Below are 21,909 nucleotides of genomic sequence, written 5' to 3' on the forward strand. Positions count from 1 at the left end.
ATGGATGTCCTGTTCGCACACATATCTACACCTGCCTTAGAGTAAGAAAAGTCACTGCCTGAAGGAGGCTAAAAGTTTGGAGTCTGACAATGGTGTCCCGTGGAGCTTCTCCCCCAAGCAGGCCACCCAGCCTTCTTCCAGCCCTCCTGCAGTCCTCCGATGGCAGGACTGAATACTCATTTTCATCTGCCAGAAACGGAAGAATGCTGCTGTGAGTGGAAGAAGATATTTGCTGGATTTCCAAACACCCCCCGCCCCTTGATACTTTGCAACCCCCACCCTCCCACCCGGGAAGCCAGGGTAGCCCAATGCGCAGAAATAACATCTCCCCGGGGTGCCAACGTCCAAATCAGAGTCATTTTCATCTGGGTGCAGCTAGCTTCGGTCTTCTCATCAGACAAGTGGGGCTGCTGTCATCTTGGTGGAGGGGGGCGAGAAGACAGTACTTGGCTTAGGGCTTTTGTGCATTCCCTCCCCCCACCGCCGGGCTCCGTCCCTCCAAGTCCCAGGCTAAGTAAGGTAGGTGGCTTAGAGACCGGGGCAAGGGGTTTGCTTTCACCAAGTATTGACGAAGCCTCCCAAAGCCTGGCCGGCCTGGCAAGCATTTCCGCCGTCGGGGAAAGCGTATCTATGGCCCCCGGGAGGGGGGTGCAGGCGGCCGGATAAGCTCTCCCTCCGCACTCTGGCCCAGCCGCCCAGGCAGCGCGTTCTGAGCGCGTGCGTCTAAGTGTGCACATACTCGCGGGGTGTGTGTGTGTGTGCGCGGGTGTGTGCGGGTGTGCAGCTGGCCAGGGCCAAGACTGAGCAGGTCGGGCAGTGGCCTTCCTCTCACCCCCCCCCCCCCCCCCACGCAGCCCCTTGACGGCTCGCGGCGCCTCGAAGGTTCCACCTTTGAAACTACGCTGCTCGCCGCGGCCGCCGAGCGGTGGTCGGGAGGCGGGGGAGGGCGGGGAGGAGTCTGGCCCTGGATGTGTGCTTTTCGATTGATGGATGACTGCTGGGTGAGAGCGAGCGTGCGGGTGTGAGTGTGTGGTTGCGCGTGTGTGCGCGGGGTGCGTGCGCGCGCGGGGCCTGCCCATTTTCCTCCTCGCAGCAGTCAGTTGGGAGCTGGAGGGAGGGAGAGCGGGAGACGCCGCCGGCGAGGAGCCGAGGAGGAGCCAGCGCCCTCCGCCAAGGCGCCCTCGCTCGGTCCGCGCACGGACGCCGTCGCTCGGGGGAGCAGGGCGCCTCCCAGCCCCTAAGGGCGGCGCTGCCCGGGCTGCACCTGGAGGCCCCCGGGCGGGGATGGTCAGCGGCTGCCGCGGGCCGGCGCACGAGCGGACGCGGCGAGGGCACCATGGCGCTGGCGCCCCGGAGGGGGCCCCCGGCGCGGCGCGTCCGGCCCGAGCTCTGGCTGCTGCTGTGGGCGGCCGCGTGGCGCCTGGGTGCCACGGCGTGCCCCGCGCTCTGCACCTGCACGGGCGCCACGGTGGACTGCCACGGCGCGGGGCTGCAGGCCATCCCGAAGAACATCCCGCGGAGCACCGAGCGCCTGTGAGTACGGCCCCAGCCCGCAGCAGCCGCGCCGTGGCGCCCACCGACGCCGGGGGGCTGGGGCGGGCAGGCCCGGCCGGTGCCCGCGGGGTCCTTCCCCACCGAGCCGGCGCTTCGCTCTCTCCCTTCCCCGGGGTTCAAAGGGCCCCGGCGGGGCTGTCCGCCGCACCCTCACACCTGCACCCCGTGCGCGGCCCGGGCAGGCCCTCCCCCCGCGCCAGCACCTTACTCCCCCGGGGTGCCCGGGGATTGGTGCCAGGGAGCCTTCCTGGCCCCCGGGGGGCAGCTCCTCACGCTGCCGGGCGCCGCATCTCCTTTCGGGCACGTGGGGCTTGGGCTGTGTTCCGAGCTTCCAGCGCGGCCCGGGCGCTGAGGGCTAGAGGCAGGGGATGGGCAGCAGGATGGGATGGAGTTGAAGTTTCCAGTCCTCCCCGTCCTCGCCATTGTTTGCCCCAGAGCCTTAAGAATTCTTCTCTTGCAGGTGTCAGGCACTGCCCCCCCACCTCACACCCAGCCAGCCCCAACCCAGACAGACAATGGGACCTGAGGGGTTTGGGTTTGGGGTCTGGGGTTTGTGACATCGACACCCGGAAAGGGGGTAGGTGTGAGTTGGTCTGGGAGCCCTGTGAATCACGCCGGGAGGTCAGGAGCCTGCAGTGGAGACACTGACCATGAAAAGTCATTAAAAAAAAAAACCCATTTCTCTTCCCCTGTCTCTTACTTCTAAATTCTTGAGGAAACTCAGCCCTTTCTAGACCCAGAGAGCTTTGTAGGGTGTGTGTGCGTGTGTGTTTATGGACCTATATAATTTGCTTTCCGAGATTCTCCTGCAGAATGTGTGATGTGTGAATTCCTAGTATCTGTAGTGTCACCTCAGTAATGGGAGGTTGTAAGAGTCCCTGTACGTGGGCCATGCGTGTGGATTTTTGGTCACATGCAGAGCCTTTGTGCTGCCTACAGAGGTGACTGCCTCAAGAGATTTTTGAACCAGACTTTGGAGAAGGCTGCTGGCTCCTTTGAAACCTGCATACTCCTGCCCACACTCCTGGGCGATGGCAGTGGCTCTCAGGAAAGGCATACATATTTTGATAACTTGAGTACATTTTCATAGCTTCTAGCTGGCCAGAGCAGAAATTTGACCCTGGGGAGTGCTGTCTCCTGGATCAAACTCTCTACCAAGGTCAGCAATTAGTGAGCACACATTTGCCCCAGACTCTTCTTGGCTGAGTCTGAAAAATGCCCGTGGAGGTTTCAGAGAATTTGCAATCTAGATGCAATCTAGATGGGAATTGGTGTGTGTGTGTGTGTGTGTGTGTGTGTGAGAGAGAGAGAGAGAGAGGGAGAGAGAGAGAGAGAGAAAGAGAGAGAGAGGGAGAGAGAGTGTGAGGCCAGTGTGTGTTGTGGGGCTGGGGAGAGATGCTGTGTGGAGAGAGGTCGGACCAAATCAAGTTTCCTGTGCATTATCCTGTGTGGCCACGGGGCAGCCGTTGCATTATGCTCTGTGGCTGTGGAGAGGGACTGAGGGGCAGAAATCTACCCAGAGGAGCCTTGAGGTTGCAGGGTCACCCTCCACACCTGTTCACTTTGGACCTGTTCTCTGTTGCTTTGCCTCATCCACAGCGCATTTCTCCTGCAGTTGTTACCCTGGTAGCAGCCTAGGTCTGACACACAGTAGCACCTTGCCTTTGCTTCTGGATCTGAATCTTGAAATTATCTCATTCCTTGCTCTTTCTCTCCATCCTTAGTTTTGAGGACAGTATCTGTTTTGATGTTCAGGAACTCTTGAGCTCTCTTATAATCAAAGTGGAATGGAAGTGAAGTTTCCTAGTGCAAAAGAAAGAGTCGGGGCAGCCCTGGTGGTGCAGCGGTTTAGCGCCGCCTGTGGCCCGGGGTGTGATCCTGGAGACCCTGGATCGAGTCCCACGTCAGGCTCTCTCTGTATGATGCCTGCTTCTCCTCTGCCTCTCTCTCTCTGTCTCTATGAATAAATAAATAAAATCTTAAAAAACAAAAACAAAAACAAAAGAAAGAGTCGGGGCTCCAACTGCTAGGTTGCTGTGTGACCTTGGGCAAGTGACTTAACTTCTCTGAGCTTAGTTACTTTCTATCCAGAAAATGGGGCTGCTGATACTAAAGTCTCTGGTTCAGTCCTCTGGTGAGGACTGAAGATAATATGTGGAAAGTGCTTGGTTCATGATGATGCTCACTGAGTGAGAGGCATTATTATGATAGAATCAGGAGAAGAGTCTTATTATTTAATTCAGCAAATGTTCACAGAACCAGGAACTGCCCTCAGCTCTGAGGCTCCAGCAGGGAGTGAACATGTCCCTGCCTTCAAGGGGTGCCTTCAAGAGGCCTGGGCAGGGGACACCTAACTGAAAGCTTTTGGGAGAGGGTCAGGCTGGCAGTGTGATGGGGAGCATTGGGGTGGGAAGCACTTTTCTTGAGGGGAAGGTGCTTCTCAGAGGATGGGCCATTTTATCAGCACTTGGTGGGACCCAATAGTGGTTGGCGGGAGCCTGCTAAACAGAGAAGGTAGGCAGCCCAAGCCGAGGGGATGCATGAGCAAAAGGCCTGCAGGTGTGCCTATGCCAGCCTGATGGGTGAACAGACTAGCTTTGGCCCTGGGCTGCAGCATGCTGTGTCTAGTTGGAAAGTGATGGGACTTGAGGCTGGGAAGGTTGGGAAGAGTCAGGAAGCCTTCTCTGGATTTTCCCTTTGGAGACTTCAGAGATGGAATCCATGGTGCATTATTGTAGAAGAGCCAGGGGTGTCTGGTCTTTGCTATGTGCAAAACTTCTTGGATGGGGAAAGGATATAGAAAGCAGAGGGAGCCTGCCTTTGCAGCAGGCAGGCCTTGAAATAGCCATTTGAGGAAGAAAGGAACACCCAAAGAGAGGGTGAGAGCCCAGGCAGACTTAAAATAACTGTAGCAAATGCTCTTTCTAATCGATATGGGTGTCTTGCAGTCCTGGGGGCCGAAACAGCAGGTCTGAGGCTGTGAAATTTGGAGAGACTGCAGCTGTGCATTCGCCTTTTGTCTTCTGGGAAGTGTCTATGACGGCCTGCGAGGCCCCACAACTTTATGGTCCTGTATCCCATAACTCTGGGTCCAGGCCTATCACCCCAAGTGGGAAGAAATTGGTGTGCTGCGGAGACTTCTGGGAAGAGACTGTGCAGGCCCCAGAGTTGTTGAGGAAATTGGCTCAGCCAGAGGGGCTGTGGGGCTGGTGGGCTGGAAGACGAAGGGATGCTGAATAATTCACTGTGATGGAACAATTAAAATACAGAGTGAGGGTTAGGGGTGTGGTGGAGGAGGCCTGATCGCTTCATCTCTTTGTAGAATTCAGGCTCAGAGGGACCTAGCCATGGCGACTATTAATTGTCTTTTCTTCCACTCAAGGACTTTGACTTTCAGTTGAAAAAAAATTTTTTTTTTTAAATTAAAAAAGCCTTTCAGACTAGAGCATCCAGGAGTGTGTGGTAAGAGAGTGTAGTTTGGGCGGGGGGAGACACCCCATCTCCCTTCCACCCCAGGCACTTGTATTCTAGGCTTCCTACAGATTCCCCTTGTAGGTACAGGGTGCAGAGAGGAGAGAGGCCTGAGGATGGTCAGGCCAGGACGGGCCCTGGGGAAGATCTACTGCCTTCCATTTGCACCCCCAGCCCAGTATTGTCTGCTGTTTGTCAATTTCTGGGGCCCACTCTCTTGCATCCTGGCCAATTCGTCCACTGCCCTAGCTCCCTGCCTGCTGCAGAGGCATGGAGGGTCCTTGCCTTTTCCTGGCTCGGTCCCCTAAAACTGGAAGCCCCATTAGATGGGGCTTGGTGGTCATGCCCAAGGAAGACTTCCCCGGACTGATTGTTTGGGAGCCTGTTTGGAATGCCAAATAATGATTGGGTGGTGGTCATGGAGAGGGATCAGGGGGCTGGACGGAAGCCATGTCTACACTGTGGTGTCCTGTGGTGGAGACCTGTGCTGTGCAGGGGTGGCTGCATCTAGGTGGGGCTTGTGTCTCCAGTAGCAGGTGCTCTGGGCTCATTGCTGGGTTCTGCATGACTGGTGGCGGGCCCCTGGTGCTGTTACTCCATCTGCTATGAGACTCTGTTTCCCCATCTATAAAAGGGAATGATGACTGTGTTGTGGGTTGATGATGAGGGTAAAGTGAGCAAAGGCATTGTAGAGGGCCTGGTGGCATGCTTGGCACAGGGCTGGTATGTGAAAATGCTTTGTGATTTATTTATTTATTTTAAAAATTTTGTTTATTTATTCATAAGAGACACACACACACACAGACAGGCAGAGACAGAGGCAGAGGGAGAAGCAGGCTCCATGCAGGGAGCCTGATGTGGGACTCGATCCTGGGACTCCAGGATCACACCCTGGGCCGAAGGCAAGCGCTAAACCGCTGAGCCACCCAGGGATCCCTATGCTTTGTGGTTTAACTAGATGATGTTATTATTATTTTTATTACTTGAGAAGCTCAAGCAAAGGTTTGAGGATTTGGTGGGGTAGGAGAGAGTTTGGAAGGTAAGTATGTGAATTGGCCGTGCTGCAAGCCGCTGTCCTGGAGTCTGGCTACGCAGAGTGCTCCTTCCTTGTCCCTGGGCATCTTTGTCTCTGGCTCCTGCAGTTTGGAAAAAGGAACAGGGTGGTAGCATGCAGGGATTCTCTGCAGGGTAGATGGTGTGATGGCATGACTCTGGAGCCAGACTGTGTGCGTCGTTAGGCCCACTCTGCCACTCAGCAGCTGGGGGGACCTTGGACAAGTTATGGAGCTTAATTAATTCATTCAACAGATAGCTGTCTATCGAATGTCTGCATGGCACCAAGTGAATAGTGCCGCACAGAAACCCAAACCGCCTCTCTCTGAATTTTAGTCCAGCAAGGGAGGAAATGATGAATGGCACAATGTGAGAATAAACACATATTTGCAAACTGGGGTAAGTGCTCTGGAGGAAAGTGTGACTTCTCAGCACTCAGGTTTCCTTGCCTTTAACGTGGAGACAATGACAGGACCTGCTTGCCAGGCTCATTGTGAGGATTAACCACAGCAGTGCTGGAAGCAGCGCTTTGCGATGGGCCTGGCACACAGCAAGTGCCCCGTAAATGGTAGTATTATTATTGTTTTTAAGGTGACAGGATTGCAGGGACAGGAAAGGAACTGGGGTGCCACTCAGGGCTGGATCCCAGCATGGCCCTGCTCCCTCTTCCCTCACTCTGCAGCCACTGGTGCTCCAGATCCCCTGCGAACCCCGCCCCTGCCTCCGAGGTGTGGTCTTTGAGGCAAGGGGCTGGTGCTTGGTGGCCCTGGCTGCCAGAGGCTGCCAGCAGGGGTGGCCGAGCCCTTTGGGGCTGGGTGAAGGGCGGCGGGGACAGGCAGCTCCTGCATTATTGGAAGCAGACGGGAGCTTGGCGGACTTGCTGCCTCCAGTTCTGTGCCGGCATTAGCAGCTCGGCAGGGCTCTTGCTTAATGGGATTTTCTCCCCAAATGCTGTAATTATCGCCATACAAATACTTATTACCCAGAGCAGATGACGGCCGGGCCTTGGGCAGTAGCCAGGGAGCTGGGCTGTGCTTGGGGGTGGAGAACTGGCTCTTCTTTTTGATGGAGTTTACGACCCCCCTCCTCTTCTTTCTGGAACCCAGCCTGTGGCGGACAAACAGCTGTTGGGCACCTGCCGTGTGCATAGTGTTGAGAGAGGTCCAGAGTGTGGACCCGCTCCCCAGGGAGCTTGCAGGCTGGTGGGCGAGAAAGGTCTGTCTGCAGAAGAACAAATGTGTAAAGATGTCTGTAGGGACGCAGAGCACAGTGGCACCAGCACAGGCTTTGGTGTGAGAATGGCCTACTTTGAATCCTGGCTCCAGCGACTACCACCTGAGAGATCCCAGCTGGCTCACTAGTGACTCAGTGTCTTCATTGGTAAAGTGGAGCCAATGATAGCACTTAGCTTGCAGGGCTGTGAGTTCGAACAAAATTACTCTATGCAGGGGCATGTGGGTGGCTCAGTGGTTGAGTATCTGCCTTTAGCTCAGGTTGTGATCCCGGGGTCCTGGGATCGAGTCTTGCATCAGGCTCCCTGCAGGGAGACTGCTTTTCCCTCTGCCTATGTCTCTGCTGCTGTGTCTCTTGTGAATAAATAAATAAATCTTAAAAAAAAACAAACAAACCTCCGTGTAGAGTGGTTAGAATAATGTTGGCATGTAGAAAGTACTCTATCATTGTTAGAGATGAGGAGATGGGCGTGAGGGTGGGAAGGAAGGGCTGAACCCCTGCGCTGATAGGGCTTGAGGCTGGGCAAGACCCAGGGACAGACAGAGCTAAAGCGAGGGTGGGGGAATCTGGGACATCAGAAGGTGTGTGCCATACATTTGAGGAGGAGAGTAAGGAGCGGATCCAGCCCGTGGGGTGCACATTAGTATTGGTGAGTTCTGAGAGAGGAGATTAAAGTAATGGGTGAGCAATCAGGTCATGGGGCTGGGAAATAGGGAGCCACCAGAAGGAGTATGTGTGTATATACAATTTTTATAAAAATGCTTTCTTAAAATTCAGGGATTTTAAAAAATCTCCAGAGTTGTGCAAACATCACCACAATCTAGTTTTATTTTTTTAAAGATTTTATTTATTTATTCATGAAAGACAGAGAGAGAGAGAGAGAGAGAAAGACAGAGGGAGGCAGAGACACAGGCAGAGGGAGAAGCAGGCTCTATGCAGGGACCTGATGTGGTTCTCGATCCCGGGACTCCAGGATCACACCCTGGGCCGAAGGCAGGTGCTAAACCTCTGAGCCACCCAGGGATCCCCTCACAATCCAGTTTTAGAATTTTTTTTATTACTCCAAAGAATCCTTTGTGCTTGTTGTAACTTTTTATTTTGTTAAAATTTCAAATTTGTAGAAAAGTTGCAACAAAAGTATTAGGAACTCCTATATATCTGTTGTCCAGATTCAATTGTTCATATTTTTCCCCATTTGCTTTATCATGTATTATGCACATGCACAATTTTTTCAGAACTATTTAAGATTAGGTTGGGGGGCACCTGGCTCACTTGGTCAGTAGAGCATGTGACTCTTGATCTCGAGCTTGTGAGTTCAAGCCCCATATTGGGTGTTGGGCATAGAGTTTACTTAAAAAAAACATGAAAACAAAAGATTAGGAGTGCCTGGGTGGCTCAGTTGGTTAAGCATCTGACTTTTGGTTTCAGCTCAGGTCATGATCTCATGGATCGTGGATGGAACCCTGCATCAGGCTCTGTGCTCAGTGGGGAGTCTGCTGAGATGGTCTCCCTCTGCTATCAACATCCCAAAATTTAACACTGATACAGTACCGTTATCTACTTCATTGTTGATGTTTGCATTACATCAGTTGTCTCAACAGTGCCTTCTGGGATGATCAGAAGGTGTGTGTGGGATCACACGTGACATTTACTTGTCACAGCTCTTTAGTCTCCTTTAATTTGGACTAATTACTTGGCCTTTCTTTGTTTTTCTTGACCTTTATGCTTTTGAAGAATACAGGCCATTTATTTCATAGAAGGTCCCTCAGTTTGGCTTTGTCTGCTTTGTCCTATCATTACACTGAGGTTATGTCCTTTTGGCAGGCGTGCTAAGTTAGTGATGTCCTGCCCTTCTCAACGGGTCATGTCACAAGATACATGATGTCAATTCGTCCAACACTGTGATTTTCATTTTGATCACTTGGTATGTGGGTGTCTGCCAGGCTTCTCTGCCAAAAAGTGACTATTTCCCCTTTTATTGTTAATAAGTCATTTGTGGGGAGGTACTTTGAGGTGATGTAAATATCCTGTTCTTCATCAAACTCTCACTAGCGTTAACACCCATTGCTGAGACATTTCTAATTTTCTCATTTCTTCTCTGTTTATTAGTTGGCATTCTACTGTAAGAAGGAACTTTTCCTTCTCCTCCATCTGTTTTTCTGTTTATAACATTATGGACTCATGAATTATTATTTTATTCTTTGAGTTATTTTTATTTTGATGTTTGGCTGGTGGAAGCCCCTTCAAGCTGCTTCTGTGTCCTTTTGAAAAGATCCTTTGAGCACTTACCCCCAGGGGTTTTGAATGGAGGGGGACAAGTGCAAAATAGTGTTTTAAGACATTCTGTTGTCTGGCTTTGGTGTGGAGAATAAACGGAGCAGGAGACCAGCTGGCAGTGGGGAGACCAGTTGGTTATGGTGACGGTGACTATGATTTCTGGCTTGTCTATGACAGTGGTTTAGCTGCCATTGCTGTATTTTTATTCTTTAAAAAAAATTGAAGACTTGTATTTAAAAATAATTTTAGACTTGCAGAGAAGTTCCAAAAATAGTGCAAAGAGAGTTGCCATGTACCCTTCACCCAGCTTCCCCTAGTGTTCACATCTTTCTTATCTAGAGCACAATGATTAAAACTAAGGAATTAATATTAGTACAAGACTATTAACTAAGCTACAGACTTTATGTGCATTTTACCAGCTTCTCCACTAAATGTCCTCTTTCTGTTCCAGGATCCAGTCCAGGATTCCACGTGGTGTTTAGTTGTCATTTCCCCTTATTCTCCTTTTAGTCTGTGAGAATTTCTTAATCTTTTCTTGCTTTTCATGACATGACCACTTTTGACAAGTACTGGTAAATTATTTTGTAGAATGCTCTTCAGTTTGACTTTGTTTGGTGTTTCTTCCGGACTGGATTGAGATTATGGATTTTGGACGGGAAGGACGTAAGGATGGTGTGCCCTTCTCAGGGCATCCTATTGGGATGACACTGATACATCTCATTGCTGGTGGTGTTAACTTTAGTCTCTTGGTGAAGATGGGGTGCAGCCAGTTTTCTTCCCTGAGTTCGCATCTGCAGTTACTAAATATCTGGGGGAGATATGTTGAGACTGCCATGGCCTTTTTTGTCCTCATATTCTCACCCTCTAATTTTAGCACCCATTAACGGATCTTGCCTGCAACCGTTATTATCCAATTTTGATTTTCTATTTCCCTCATTCCTTCTACATTTATTAATTGGAATTCTTCTGTAGGGGAGAGCACTTTATTGCTTTTTAAGAAGCTGGTTTGTTTGATGGGTACCTGGGGTTTTGATTTTCCTGAGGGCAGAGGCGGTGTCTCATGTACCTTTGTATTCCTATTGCCTGGTACGTGGTAGGTGCTCAAAAAATGTGTGTTCAATGAGTTTTTTTTTTAAACACTTGCTAAGACATTTTATATTTCTGATCTTTGCTTTAGAAAATAAAGTTATTGTGGGTTGAATCATGGTCCCCAGAGATGTCTGTGTTCCAATCCCTGGAACCCATGGATATGTTACCTCACATGACACAAGGGGCTTTGCAGATGCAGTCAAGGATCTTGAGATGAGAGATGACCTTGCATGATTAAGGTAGGCCCGTCATCCCAGGGGCCCTATAAGAGAGAGGCAGGAGGATTAACCCTGGAGAAATGGAAGCAAGAGGTGGGAGTGGTGACCGGAGGGACCATAAGCCAAAAGTGGCCTCTAGAGCTGTAGGATAATACATTCGTGTTGGTTTAAACCCCAAAGCGGGTAGTAATTTGTTACAGCAGCAGTAGGCTATGGCCACAGCCCTCATGGAGTTAAGCCACAGAGGCCGAGCCGCAGGAGGAAGCAGATCTGGACCAAGGTAGAAATGCAGAGAGAGAAAATAGGAGGGTCGTGGGGCCTCAAGGCTCCAGCCTGGGAGAATGATCTTGTGAATGGAGTAAATGTAGGCAAGGTGGCTGATCCTGGAGGGGAAGCCACAAAGCTGGCATGTACGTCTTTTGTTTGAATTGCCAATAATCAGCTACATGAAAAAGATGTAGGGGTTGGTTGCTCTGTAGAGTATGTGGACTAAAGAGACAGTTTGGCAGGGCCTCCTGGGGAGGAATTGGAACAGGAACTTCAATGGGAATAAGAATTTACTGGGGGGGCACCCAACTGGCTCAGTTGGGAGAGCATGCAACTCTTGATCTCCAGGTTGTGAATTTGGGCCCCATGTTGGGTGTAGAAATTACTTACAAAGATAAAATCTTAAAAAAAAATAAAAGAATTTCCTGGGAAGCTGGTATGAAATGCAGATTCTGAGACCCATCCCAGAGATGTTGATTCAGCAGGTTTTGGGCGAAGGCAGTTCAGGTGATTCAGAGGCAGGAGGTGCCCAGAGCACAATCTGAGAAACACTGCTTATTTCTGGGGGTTTCCTGGTGAGGAAAGTACATCCTTGGTTGATGCATGAAATTACCTTTAGTTTTTGCCCACATTAAAGTGGTAGGAGGTGAAGTGGCTGAAGGTGGGCAAAAGGTACTGACTTCCAGTTATAAAGTCAGTAAAGTCCTGCGAGGTAATGTATAGCATGGAGACTGCAGTTAATAATACTGTATTGTATATTTAAAAGTTGTTAAGGGCAGCCCAGGTGGCTTAGCGGTTTAGCACCGCCTTCAGCCCAGGGCGTGATCCTGGAGACGTGGGATCAAGTCCCATGTCAGGCTCCCTGCATGGGGCCTGCTTCTCCCTCTGCCTGTGTCTCTGCCTCTCTCTGTGTATGTGTGTCTCTCATGAAAAAATAAATAAAATCTTAAAAAAAAAAAAAGTTAAGAGAGTAGATCTTTTTTTTTTTTTTTTTTAAGAGAGTAGATCTTAAAAGTCCTCATCGCAAGAAAAAAAAATATTGTAACTATGTGAAGTGACAGATGTTAAGTAGACTTACTGCGCTGATTATTTTGCAATATATACAGATATCTGATCAAAATGTTATATTCCTGAAACTAATATAATGTTGTATGTCAGTTGTATACCTCAATTAAGAAAAAAAAAAAAAAAAAAAAGAGGGCAGGCAGCAAGAAGAAGGCGGAGAGACTGGAGGAGCTCCTGGCCGTTTGTGGGTCTGGACCTGGCTCGGTAGTTGCTGCCCAGGCCAGAGGAGTTTGGAGGTGGGGAGGCTTAGCCTGGGAGAGCAGCCAGGCTGTCTGAGGACGAGGGCTGAGGACGGCTTCTGGACCTGTGGTGGGGGTCACCAGCCAAGCTGGGCAGCCGGTTTCCTGGGAGAAGTGGGAGGCGAAGGCAGATGGTTGGGGAGCGAGTGGGTGGTGAGGAAATCTGTGGGAGGACAGAACACCAGGAGCTCTGAGGGGGAGCGGGCTTCAGAGCCAGTAGCTGGCAGTGTAGGAGCAGGTGGGCCAGAGCGTGCAGGGGAGGGGGGCGATTTGGAAAGGAGGAGCCAGACAATTGGGGGTGGAGGATATGGGTCAGAGGAGGAGCGTGGCAGTGAGGGATTGTGGTGGTGTCAGCAATCACCGCAGAGAGCCCCACACCCGGGCCAGGCCCAGAGTGATGCTTTACCCTCCACTGCCCTTTCCCTGCTCACAACAGTCCCGGGAGGAAGGTATATCAGCACTCTGCTGCTGAGGAGAGGTTGGGGAGGCACATCATCTGCTCAGGGGCACAGGCTGGTGAGTGGGGTGCCTAGGGTCCCCGAGCCTTGAGGCTCTGAGACGTGTACATGTTTAGTTTTTAAATCTGACTACTGCACCACGTATCTGCATAAGGCCTGGCTTCTTTCATTCATTCATTTATCAAACATTCATTCAGCACCTATAAAACCCCTATAGGGCTTAGCACAGGAGCATAAAGGCAAATTGGCCATGACTGAGCCCAACCTATACATGTTTACAGGGTGGACCCAAGTACAGGCTGGCATAGGGAGGGGTGTCCAGCTTCAGGGTAGGGCTGGTGAGCAGAGTCGGGGGCAGTGGTGTTACAGGTGGAGGTCAGTGTCAGGGAGTTAGGGGCCTGGGGTAGGCGGAGAGTGGAGAGAGGGCTGGCAGGCAATGGACACAGAGGCTGGTGGCTGACAGTGGGGTACTGGCTGCAGGCTGTGCTTTAGGGGTGGGCCCCAGACCTGGAAAGGGGATTGGCAAAAGGGCAGGCCTTGGTAATAAAGAGACTGGGGTGCAGTTTGAACCTCAGAATAGTACATACCACAGAACTGGGGTTAACACCTGGTCCCTGACCACCTCATACCAATCAGGATGGCTGCTATCAAAAAACAGGAAATAACAATTGGTGGTGAGGATGTGGGGACATTGGAACCCCAGTGTACTATTTCGGGGAATGTAAAATATGCAGCCCCTCTGGAAAATATTCTGATGATCTCCCCCAAACTAAATAGAATTACCATATGATCCAGCAAGTCCACTTCTGGATATACACCCAAAAGATTTAAAACAGGGTCTCAGGGATATTTGTACACCCATGTTCATCGCAGCATTATTCATAAAAGCCCTCAGAGGGTGGAAGCAGCCCACGTGTCCATCTACAGATGAATGGATAAACATAATATGATATAGACACACAGATAGTGGAATATTCTTCAGCCCTAAAAAAGGAAGGAGATCCCATCATATGCTGCAAAGAGGACATTAATGCTGAGTGAAATAAGCCAGTCATAGAAAGACAAGTACTGTGTGATTCCACTTATATGAAGTATCTAAAATAGTCAAATTCACAGGGCACCTGGGTGACCCTGTCGGTTAAGTGTCTGCCTTTTGCTCAGGTAATGATCTCAGGACCCTGCTCAATGGGGAGCCTGCTTCTCCTTCTCCCTCTCCCTCTGCCCTTCTACCCTGGTTGTGTTCTCTCTCTCTCACGCTCTCTGTATCTCTCTCTCAAATAAATAAAATCTTTTAAAAAAATAGTCAAATTTGTAGAGACAGAGAAGCAGAATGGTGGTTGCCAGGGTCAAAGGGAGGGAGAAATGAAGAGTTATTGTTTAATGGGAACAGAGTTTTGGTTTTTCAGGAAGAAAAATCTCTGGAAATCTGTTGCACGACAATGTGAATATGCTTAACACTACTGAACTGCACACCTAAACTAGTTAAAGTGGTAAATTTTGTTATCTATATTTTATTGGAATTAAAAGGAAAAAAAAAAAAGAAGGATCTGGGCCCTGGAGTGAGACATGCTTGGGCTTGACTCCTCAACCTCCTTACCAGCTAGCTGATCTTGAACGAGTTACTTAAATGCTTTATGCCTCAGTCTCTTCATAACAGGAGTCAGAACTGATAATAAACCTTTGAGCCAGGTGCTATCCTAAGGCTTAGATTAGCTTGGTTGTGATAGTACACATATTGCTGGTATTCAAGCCAAGGTGACAAGACAGGTCCTCAGGAGCCCAGGGCAGAGTGGGACTGTAGCCCCTGGTACTCATCCCTGGGGCTTCTTGACTAGTGGTGTGCTGGAGGCCAGTCCCAGGGCTGGGGTTGATTCCAGGCCTGTGGGCTCTGCTCGGTGTGGGGGGTGTGAGGGGCTTGGGGGGCTCCTGACCCTGACCTGCCGGTGCCTGAGGATTGTGGGCAAGGCTCAGCCAGCTGATGGGAGTGTGTGCTGCACTTCGGCTGAGATATGCCAGCAGCAGCTGGGCTCGTGGGCAGGGTCGCTCCTTCAGCCTATTTTCTCTCTGTTCAGTGAACACTTACTGTGTTGAGGGTGCTGGGCTTACACAGGGAGCAAACCAGATGTGGCATCTGCCCCTGTGAACCTGGCAGGAGAGACTGGCCTTCACAAAGGACTGCGTGTTGCACACAGCTCCAGATTCCAATCCCAGCTCTGGCGGAGATGCCGAGTGAACACACCCGGGAGGCTGGTCTAGAACAAGTGTCTCAGGGCAGCCCAGGTGGCTCAGCGGTGTAGCACCACCTTCCTCCTGGGGCGTGATCCTGGAGACCTGGGATTGAGTCCCACTTCGGGCTCCCTGCATGGAGCCTGCTTCTCCCTCTGCCTGTGTCTCTGCCTCTCTCTCTCTCTATCTAAAAAAAAAAAAAAAAGAACAGGTGTTTCAACTGAAGCCCTGAAGGGCATTAGGGATCAGTCAGGTGTTTGTGTTGGTGGGCAGGACTGTTCTGGGCAGTTCTGGGCTGAGAGAGCAACGTGGGCAAAGGCTCCGGCTGAGACAGGAGTGCTGGTGTGTTGAAGGAAGCAGAGGAGCAGAGCAGCTCAAGTCCTGAAGGCTGGTATTTTCCTCTGAGAGCTGCTGAGGAAAAAGCAGTCTTTTAACCTGTGGGCTCTGTGGGAAGTCATTGGTAACACAGCAGCATCCTCTGTGTGTGGAGCTTTTCTTGGTGGATATCCATTTGGGGAGAGCATTTCTTTTTTTAACTTTTATTTTTTTATTTAAAAATTTATTATTAAAAAAATATTTTTAGGTAATCTCTACACCCAGTATGGGGCTCGAACTCACAATCCTGAGATCAAGACCTGCATGCTCTACCAACTAAGCCAGCCAGGTGCCCCCCCAATTTATTTATTTTTAAGTCAAATAATTGACATACAGTGGTAGATTAGTTTCAGGTGTACAACATAATGATTTGATAAGGGAGAACATTTCTTTTCCTTTTTCTTTTCTTTTCTTTTTTAAATAGTTCCCAGCGTGGAACTCAACACGGGGCTTGAACTCACAACTCTTGAGATCAAGACCTGAGCTGAGATCAAGAGTTGGACACTTAACCAACTGGGGCCACCCAGGTGCTCCAAGGAAGAACATTTCTTAATTAGTGTAGTTTTTTTTCTTTGTGTTGGGGGGCAGGGAAATGTAAAACCCCCACAGCACATCCTGTTTGGAATATGTCCATTTTAATGCAAATCTGTTCATGCATTCAAGAACTACTTCCTGCAGCATCTGTGAGGTGCCACTTAACAGTGTTAGGCCCTAAGGATACAATACTGAGAAAAAACCAACAGGGCGCACCTGGGTGGTTCAGTCAGTTATGGTCTGCTTCCAGCTCAGGTCATGATCGCAGGGTCCTGGATCCTCGAGCCACATTGGACTCCCTGCTCCGTGGGGAGTCTGCTTCTCCCTCTCCCTCTGCTGGCCACTCTCCCTGCTTGTGCTCTCTCTCTCTGTCAAATAAATAACTAGAATCTTAAAAAAAAAAAGAAAAAAAGAAAAAGAAAGAAAGAAAAATAAAAGAAAAGAAAAAAGAAAAGAAAAAAGAAACCACAATCCATGTCCTCAAGTAGCTTATAAATTCATGTAGGGGCTGAGATAGCAGTCAAGGAAGCTCCCAAATCCAAATCTGTTTGGTGCTGCAGAGGAGGGGCTGGGGGGTGTTCTGCAGGCCTGTTATAGGGAGTTTGATCAGCTGGAAGGAAAAAGTTGGAATCAGGCAAAGAGGAAGGACTATTCTAGGCAGAGGGGATGGCAGTTCAAAGGCCCTGCCCAGGAGGGAGCGAATCAGAACTGGGGGGGGGGGGGGCCAGGGGGGCGGGCAGCGTGTGGAGCAGGCCACGTGGGCCTTGTAGTTCTTGGTAAGGAGATTTTTTGTATCAATTCCAAGAGCAATGGGGATTCATTGAAGGGCTTAAGTGGGAGTGACACGATCAGATCTGCATCTTGAAAGGATGCCTCTGGCTGTGGCTAGGAGAACAGATTGGAGGGGAGCCAGAGGGGATGTGGGGCACCCAGTTAGTTGGCTCTGTGGGGGCTCCAGGCACTCCAGGCGCAATGGCATGGGTGTGCAGCTGGGCGGCCTGCAGGTTGGGGTGTTCAGCCTGTCATTCAGGGGGCCCTGGCTGGGTAGGACCCCCTCCGTTCTCCCTTCTGACTGCAGGCTCTCACTGCCCTGGATTTGGCCAGGTTAAGATTTCAAAGGACAGAGCCGAGGTGTACAGTTCCCCAGCCCAGACACCTGTCTCAGCTCCAGCCAGAGCTGCATGTTTATTTTTTGGAGATCCAGCAGGGAGGGGTTCGGAGCATCCCTGGGCCTCAGCCTCCCCATGGCCACGCAGGCTTGGGGCACTGTGGGAAGGTTCTGGTCCCTTAGGGAACTGGTGCTGGAAGTGGCGGAGCTCTAAGGGCAAGAAATGCTCGCAAGGCATGTGGGACCCCCAGGACACGCCAGGAGGGACCCAGGCTGTTTATTCCTGCAGCGTTCAGAAATCCGAAGGGGTTCTTTCCGTTTATCACCAAACACCCAGGTGCTGGGGATCAGAGTTTTGTTTCCTGAGAGGATTTAAGAAATCCTTGTGTGTTTTTGTTTTTATCTTGGTAACTTCGCCTCAGAGGATTTTCTCCAAAACCTTTTACCACTGAGGCTTTTCTTTCAGGGTAAGACCACACAGGAGCTGATGGATATCAGGGCCATTTGCCACTGGAGTGTATTTCCTTCTGGGGGAGAAGGATGGATGCGCACCCCTCACTTTTGGAAGAGAGAGAACTGTCTTAGGCCATCTTCCCTGGGCTTTAGCGTCCTGGCGCCTGCAGGGCACGGGTAGCTGCTGGCTACCCCCGGCTCAGGGGGCTGCCTGTCCTGCACCGGCCTGAGCGGAGCCTGGGGCACCGTCCTCCTGGTGGAGCCATAGCCCTTGAGGGAAACCTCCGCAACAGTAGTAGCAGTGAATTAATCACAGCACATAATACTGATGCAAAGAGCCCTTGTGTGTGCCAGGAATTGCTCTCCGTGTTTTAGAAATATTGTCATTGAGGTGCCTGGGTGGCTCAGTTGGTTAAGTGGACGACTCTTGGTTTTGGCTCAGGTTGTGATCTTGGGGTCCTGAGATCAAGTCCTGTGTTGGGCTCCAGGCTCAGTGTGGATTCTGCTTGAGATTCTCCCTTTCCCTCTGTCTGCCCCTTTCTAAAATAAATAAATAAATAAATCTTAAAAGAAAGAAATATTACGTTATTTACATCTCACCATACTTCTAAGAAGTAGTTACTGTCATTATCCTCATTGTACAAATGGGGAAACTGAGGCATAGAGCATTTAAGCAACACGCCCAAGGTTACACAGCTAGGGCAGGAATTTGAAGCTGGACAGTTTAGGCACAAAGGCTAAGCTCTTAGCCACTAGGAACACACATGGCTCAGCCGGCTGAGGACCCCCTGATGTTGCCGGTTAGGCAGAGCACATGGTCTTTGTACAGAGCCCCAGTGTTTCCTACCCAAAGCCTCCAAGTTGTTTCTCATGAGCATTTGGGGTGAGGGGTGGGCTTGACAGAGTTGGCAGGAGGCATCATGATTGGGGGAAAGAACATGGAATCACATCAGCCTGGGTTCGATCCCAGCCCTACCCCTAGTTAGCTAAGTTGCCCTGGGCAATTGCTTCACCAGGTCTGTGCCTCAGTTTTCTCCTTAGCAAAGTGGAGAGAACACGACTCACCTCACTGTGAAGGTGAGGATGGAGTGAGATGAAGGGTGTGTGGAATTAGGCTCAGAACCTGCACATAGTGGGTGTCCAGTGGTGAGGAGAGGTGGATGTAGACTCTGGTGGCAAGAACCTCAGGGAGCCTGGGTAGCTCTTGGTCAGGGTTCTTCCTGGAAACCAGGCCTGGAACTGCGCTGGAGGCCTACCCCATTTGACTGCTCTGGCTGCAAAGGTCTTAAGGTCATAGCAGCTTCTCCCAGCTTCTTTTTTCCCCAGGCAGCTCGCTGGGGAGGGAGTCTCCATGGCAACACTCAAGGACCACCTGTTGGAGGAATCAGGCCCTGGAGAAAAGTGACCTCCTTGCCTCATTCCCGCAGCCTCTCCTGAGGTTTTGAGGGGAAGTGGTTGGCCCACGTTGGAAACTCGGTCCAGATGGGCTGCTCTGCAGACCGAGTGAGGGTGGGCTGCCCAGGGGAGGTCATTTCCTGGGCCCAAGTGGTGACAATGCCTTTTTAGCAGCAGCCCTCAGCCCTGGTGCCTGATGGGAGTTGCCTCTGCCTCCTGGGCTGCCTCCAGAGTGCTCTTCCCTGAGAGGAGGCACTTGGCTCCTGGGTTAGAGAGCAAGGCTGATGGGCTGGGCTGGGCAGGGGCCTGTGGGCTTAGGTGTCCGTGGACATTCTTGTCTGGAAGCAGCAGGGCCTCCTGAGAGAGAGGCTGTATTTGCCTCATTGTTTGCCTGTCTGTCCTACGTCTTTTCTTGCATAGGGGTGGAGTGGGGTGTAGGAAGTGAGGAGGTGAGGAGGGGTGGGGAAGAGGGTGGGCTAAGGGAGGGGTCCAGAGTCTGAGCAGTGGGGCTGGCACAAAAGGGTGAGAAGAGAGGCATGTGACTGTGACATGACACCAGAAGTCCCTGTGAGCCCTCCACCCCACCCAGACCCACCTCAGGGAATTCCATCCTCAGGGATTCCTTCCTGACTTCCATGTTGGGCCTTGCCTTGTTCAGACAAGTCTTAACGTTTCTCTTTGCCTCAGTTTTGTTGTCTCTGAAGTGAACAATTATTGAAGTCAATTGCCTTAAATGTGGTTGCCATGAGGAGGAATGAGCCAATTGTCAGGTCCTCACGACTTGTGACTGAGTAATTCCACTACTAGGAATGTATTCTCTCCACCATACTTTGTGCGGTGGTGTTTATAATTGAACGATATCAAAACAACTCAGGTGTCCAGTAACCAGGGATCAGGGAATGCCCCAGTAACTTGATAGATCTAAATCCAGGGATAATTGATGACCAGTCAAAAATCATCAGTGGGGAATGAACAGGGTAGAACCTTGTGGAAGGAGTGCAGACCATGTATATCTCAGTCATCCTCATATCTTCAGGACCTTGCAAAATGCTTTACAAACAGTAAGTCTTCAATAAGTATTTATTAAATTATTTCAACCATTTAAAAATTGTGTCCAAAGAAAACAGGGTTGGAAGAAACTATTCCAAAATGTTAACAGGGGTTAATTCTAGGTGATGAATTTATGTGTGATTTTTTTTTATTCTTCAGAAAATTGAAACAATTCAACAATGTACACGTATTACTCTTTAATTTTTTCTTTGAGAGAGAGTGTGCATAGGTGGGCGAGGGATAAAGGGAGAGAGAACCCCAAGCAGGCTCCACACCTAGCATAGAGCCCAATGTGGGGCCTGATCCCAGGACCCTGAGATCTTGACCTGAGTGGAAATCAAGAGCCAGTTGCCCAACCAACTGAGCCACCCACGCACCCCATATTACTCTTTTTAAATGCAATAACTTGAATATTACGTTGCTTATAAAATATAGATATAATTTAAAAATTCAAACAGTGCAGAAAAGTGTACAAAAGAAACTAAAGTCACCATTTAGCAGTTATAGGCATGAATATGTGGTAAATAGCCACCAGGGACCTCACTCTATGCACATAACAGGATGGACATGTGTGGGATTTTGCATGAATGAGCTCATAGAATACAAGCTGTCTTGTGACCATTTTACCACAAACTGTATCATGGACATCTTTCCCTGTCAGTACAAACTGATTTGTACTCTTTTAAAGTCTATGTAGTGGGCAGCTGGGGTGGCTCAATGTTTTAGCGTCGCCTTCAGCCCAGGGCCTTGATCCTGGAGACCCATGATTGAGTCCCACATTGGGCTCCCTGCATGGAGTCTGCTTCTGCCTCTGCCTGTGTCTCTGCCTCTCTCTCTCTGTGTCTCTCATGAATAAATAAATAAAATCTTTAAAATAAAAAAATTAATAGACGTCAACAGAGCAACACTCGGTTGACCTTCCAGCACATCTGTGAAACCAAATACTATGTAGACTTTTTTTTTTTTTTAAAGATTTTATCTATTTATTCATGAGAGACACACAGAGAGAGGCAGAGACACAGGCAGAGGGGAGACGCAGGCTCCCTGTGGGGAGTCTGATGTGGGACTTGATCCCGGGACTCTAGGATCATGCCCTGAGTTGAAGGCAGACACGTTCAACCGCTGAGCCACCCAGGCATTCCTGTTGACATCCATTTAAGTTTAACATTTTTGCTCTTGTGATCAGTGCTGATGGATCTTTATAATCAAAAAATTAAAACATTCAAAAATTCCTTGTGGTTTTGGGTTTGGGGATGAAAGTTTTGGCAGGAAACCAGCCCTGCTTGCAGAGGGAACCAGTTTGAGGGCTTGTTGAGGAAGTTCTCGAAGCTTGAGGCACGACTGTGTGCTGAAGGGGTGGGTTGGGGTGCAGTGCAGGTGAGGCCGAAGGGTGGCTATTTCAGGAAAGAATGTTTGGTTCAAGAAAAAAGACCCTCAGGTTGAAAAGAACCTGTCTCAGGTGGAGAGGGCCTCCTCACAGCATCTAGGGTGGGAAACAGCTTGGTCTGGGGTGCTCCTCAGTGGCTCCATTTCCTTAGAGAGGCCTCAAGCCCCTCTGAGAGATCCTGTTAGAAAAGAGATGAGCAGGGAATGAGTTTTTCCAGGTGCTCCTTAGGATCAGGAGCCAGGCTCAGGGGAAGGGCAGTGAGACTGATGGGTTGAATGAGTTATCAGCTTGTTACCAGTCAGGTCCTGTTACCAGACAGGACCTGGCCTGCTGGAAATAGCCTGGGCCCTAGGATCAGACGGCCATGTCCAGATCTCTGCTCTGTCTTTGACCAGCTGGTGACCTCTGGAAGACACCTCACCTCTCTGAGGCACAATTTCCTCATCTGTAAGTTGGG

At 50.3% G+C, this 21,909-nt stretch overlaps 1 protein-coding gene across 2 annotated transcripts in view; it reads left to right on the forward strand.

Moving 5' to 3' along the window:
• Positions 1-1,321: 1,321 nt before the first annotated feature.
• SLIT1 (slit guidance ligand 1) overlaps positions 1,322-21,909 on the forward strand; it is a 170,459-nt gene continuing 149,871 nt past the window's right edge. For both annotated transcript variants that reach the window (XM_072805858.1, XM_072805859.1), the window contains exon 1: positions 1,322-1,533. In XM_072805858.1, the coding sequence (XP_072661959.1) occupies positions 1,337-1,533 (197 nt within the window). In that variant the 5' untranslated portion in view covers positions 1,322-1,336. The remainder of the gene's footprint in view (positions 1,534-21,909) is intronic.

Source organism: Canis lupus, chromosome 29 (assembly GCF_048164855.1).
Source record: "Canis lupus baileyi chromosome 29, mCanLup2.hap1, whole genome shotgun sequence".
NCBI lineage: Eukaryota > Metazoa > Chordata > Mammalia > Carnivora > Canidae > Canis > Canis lupus.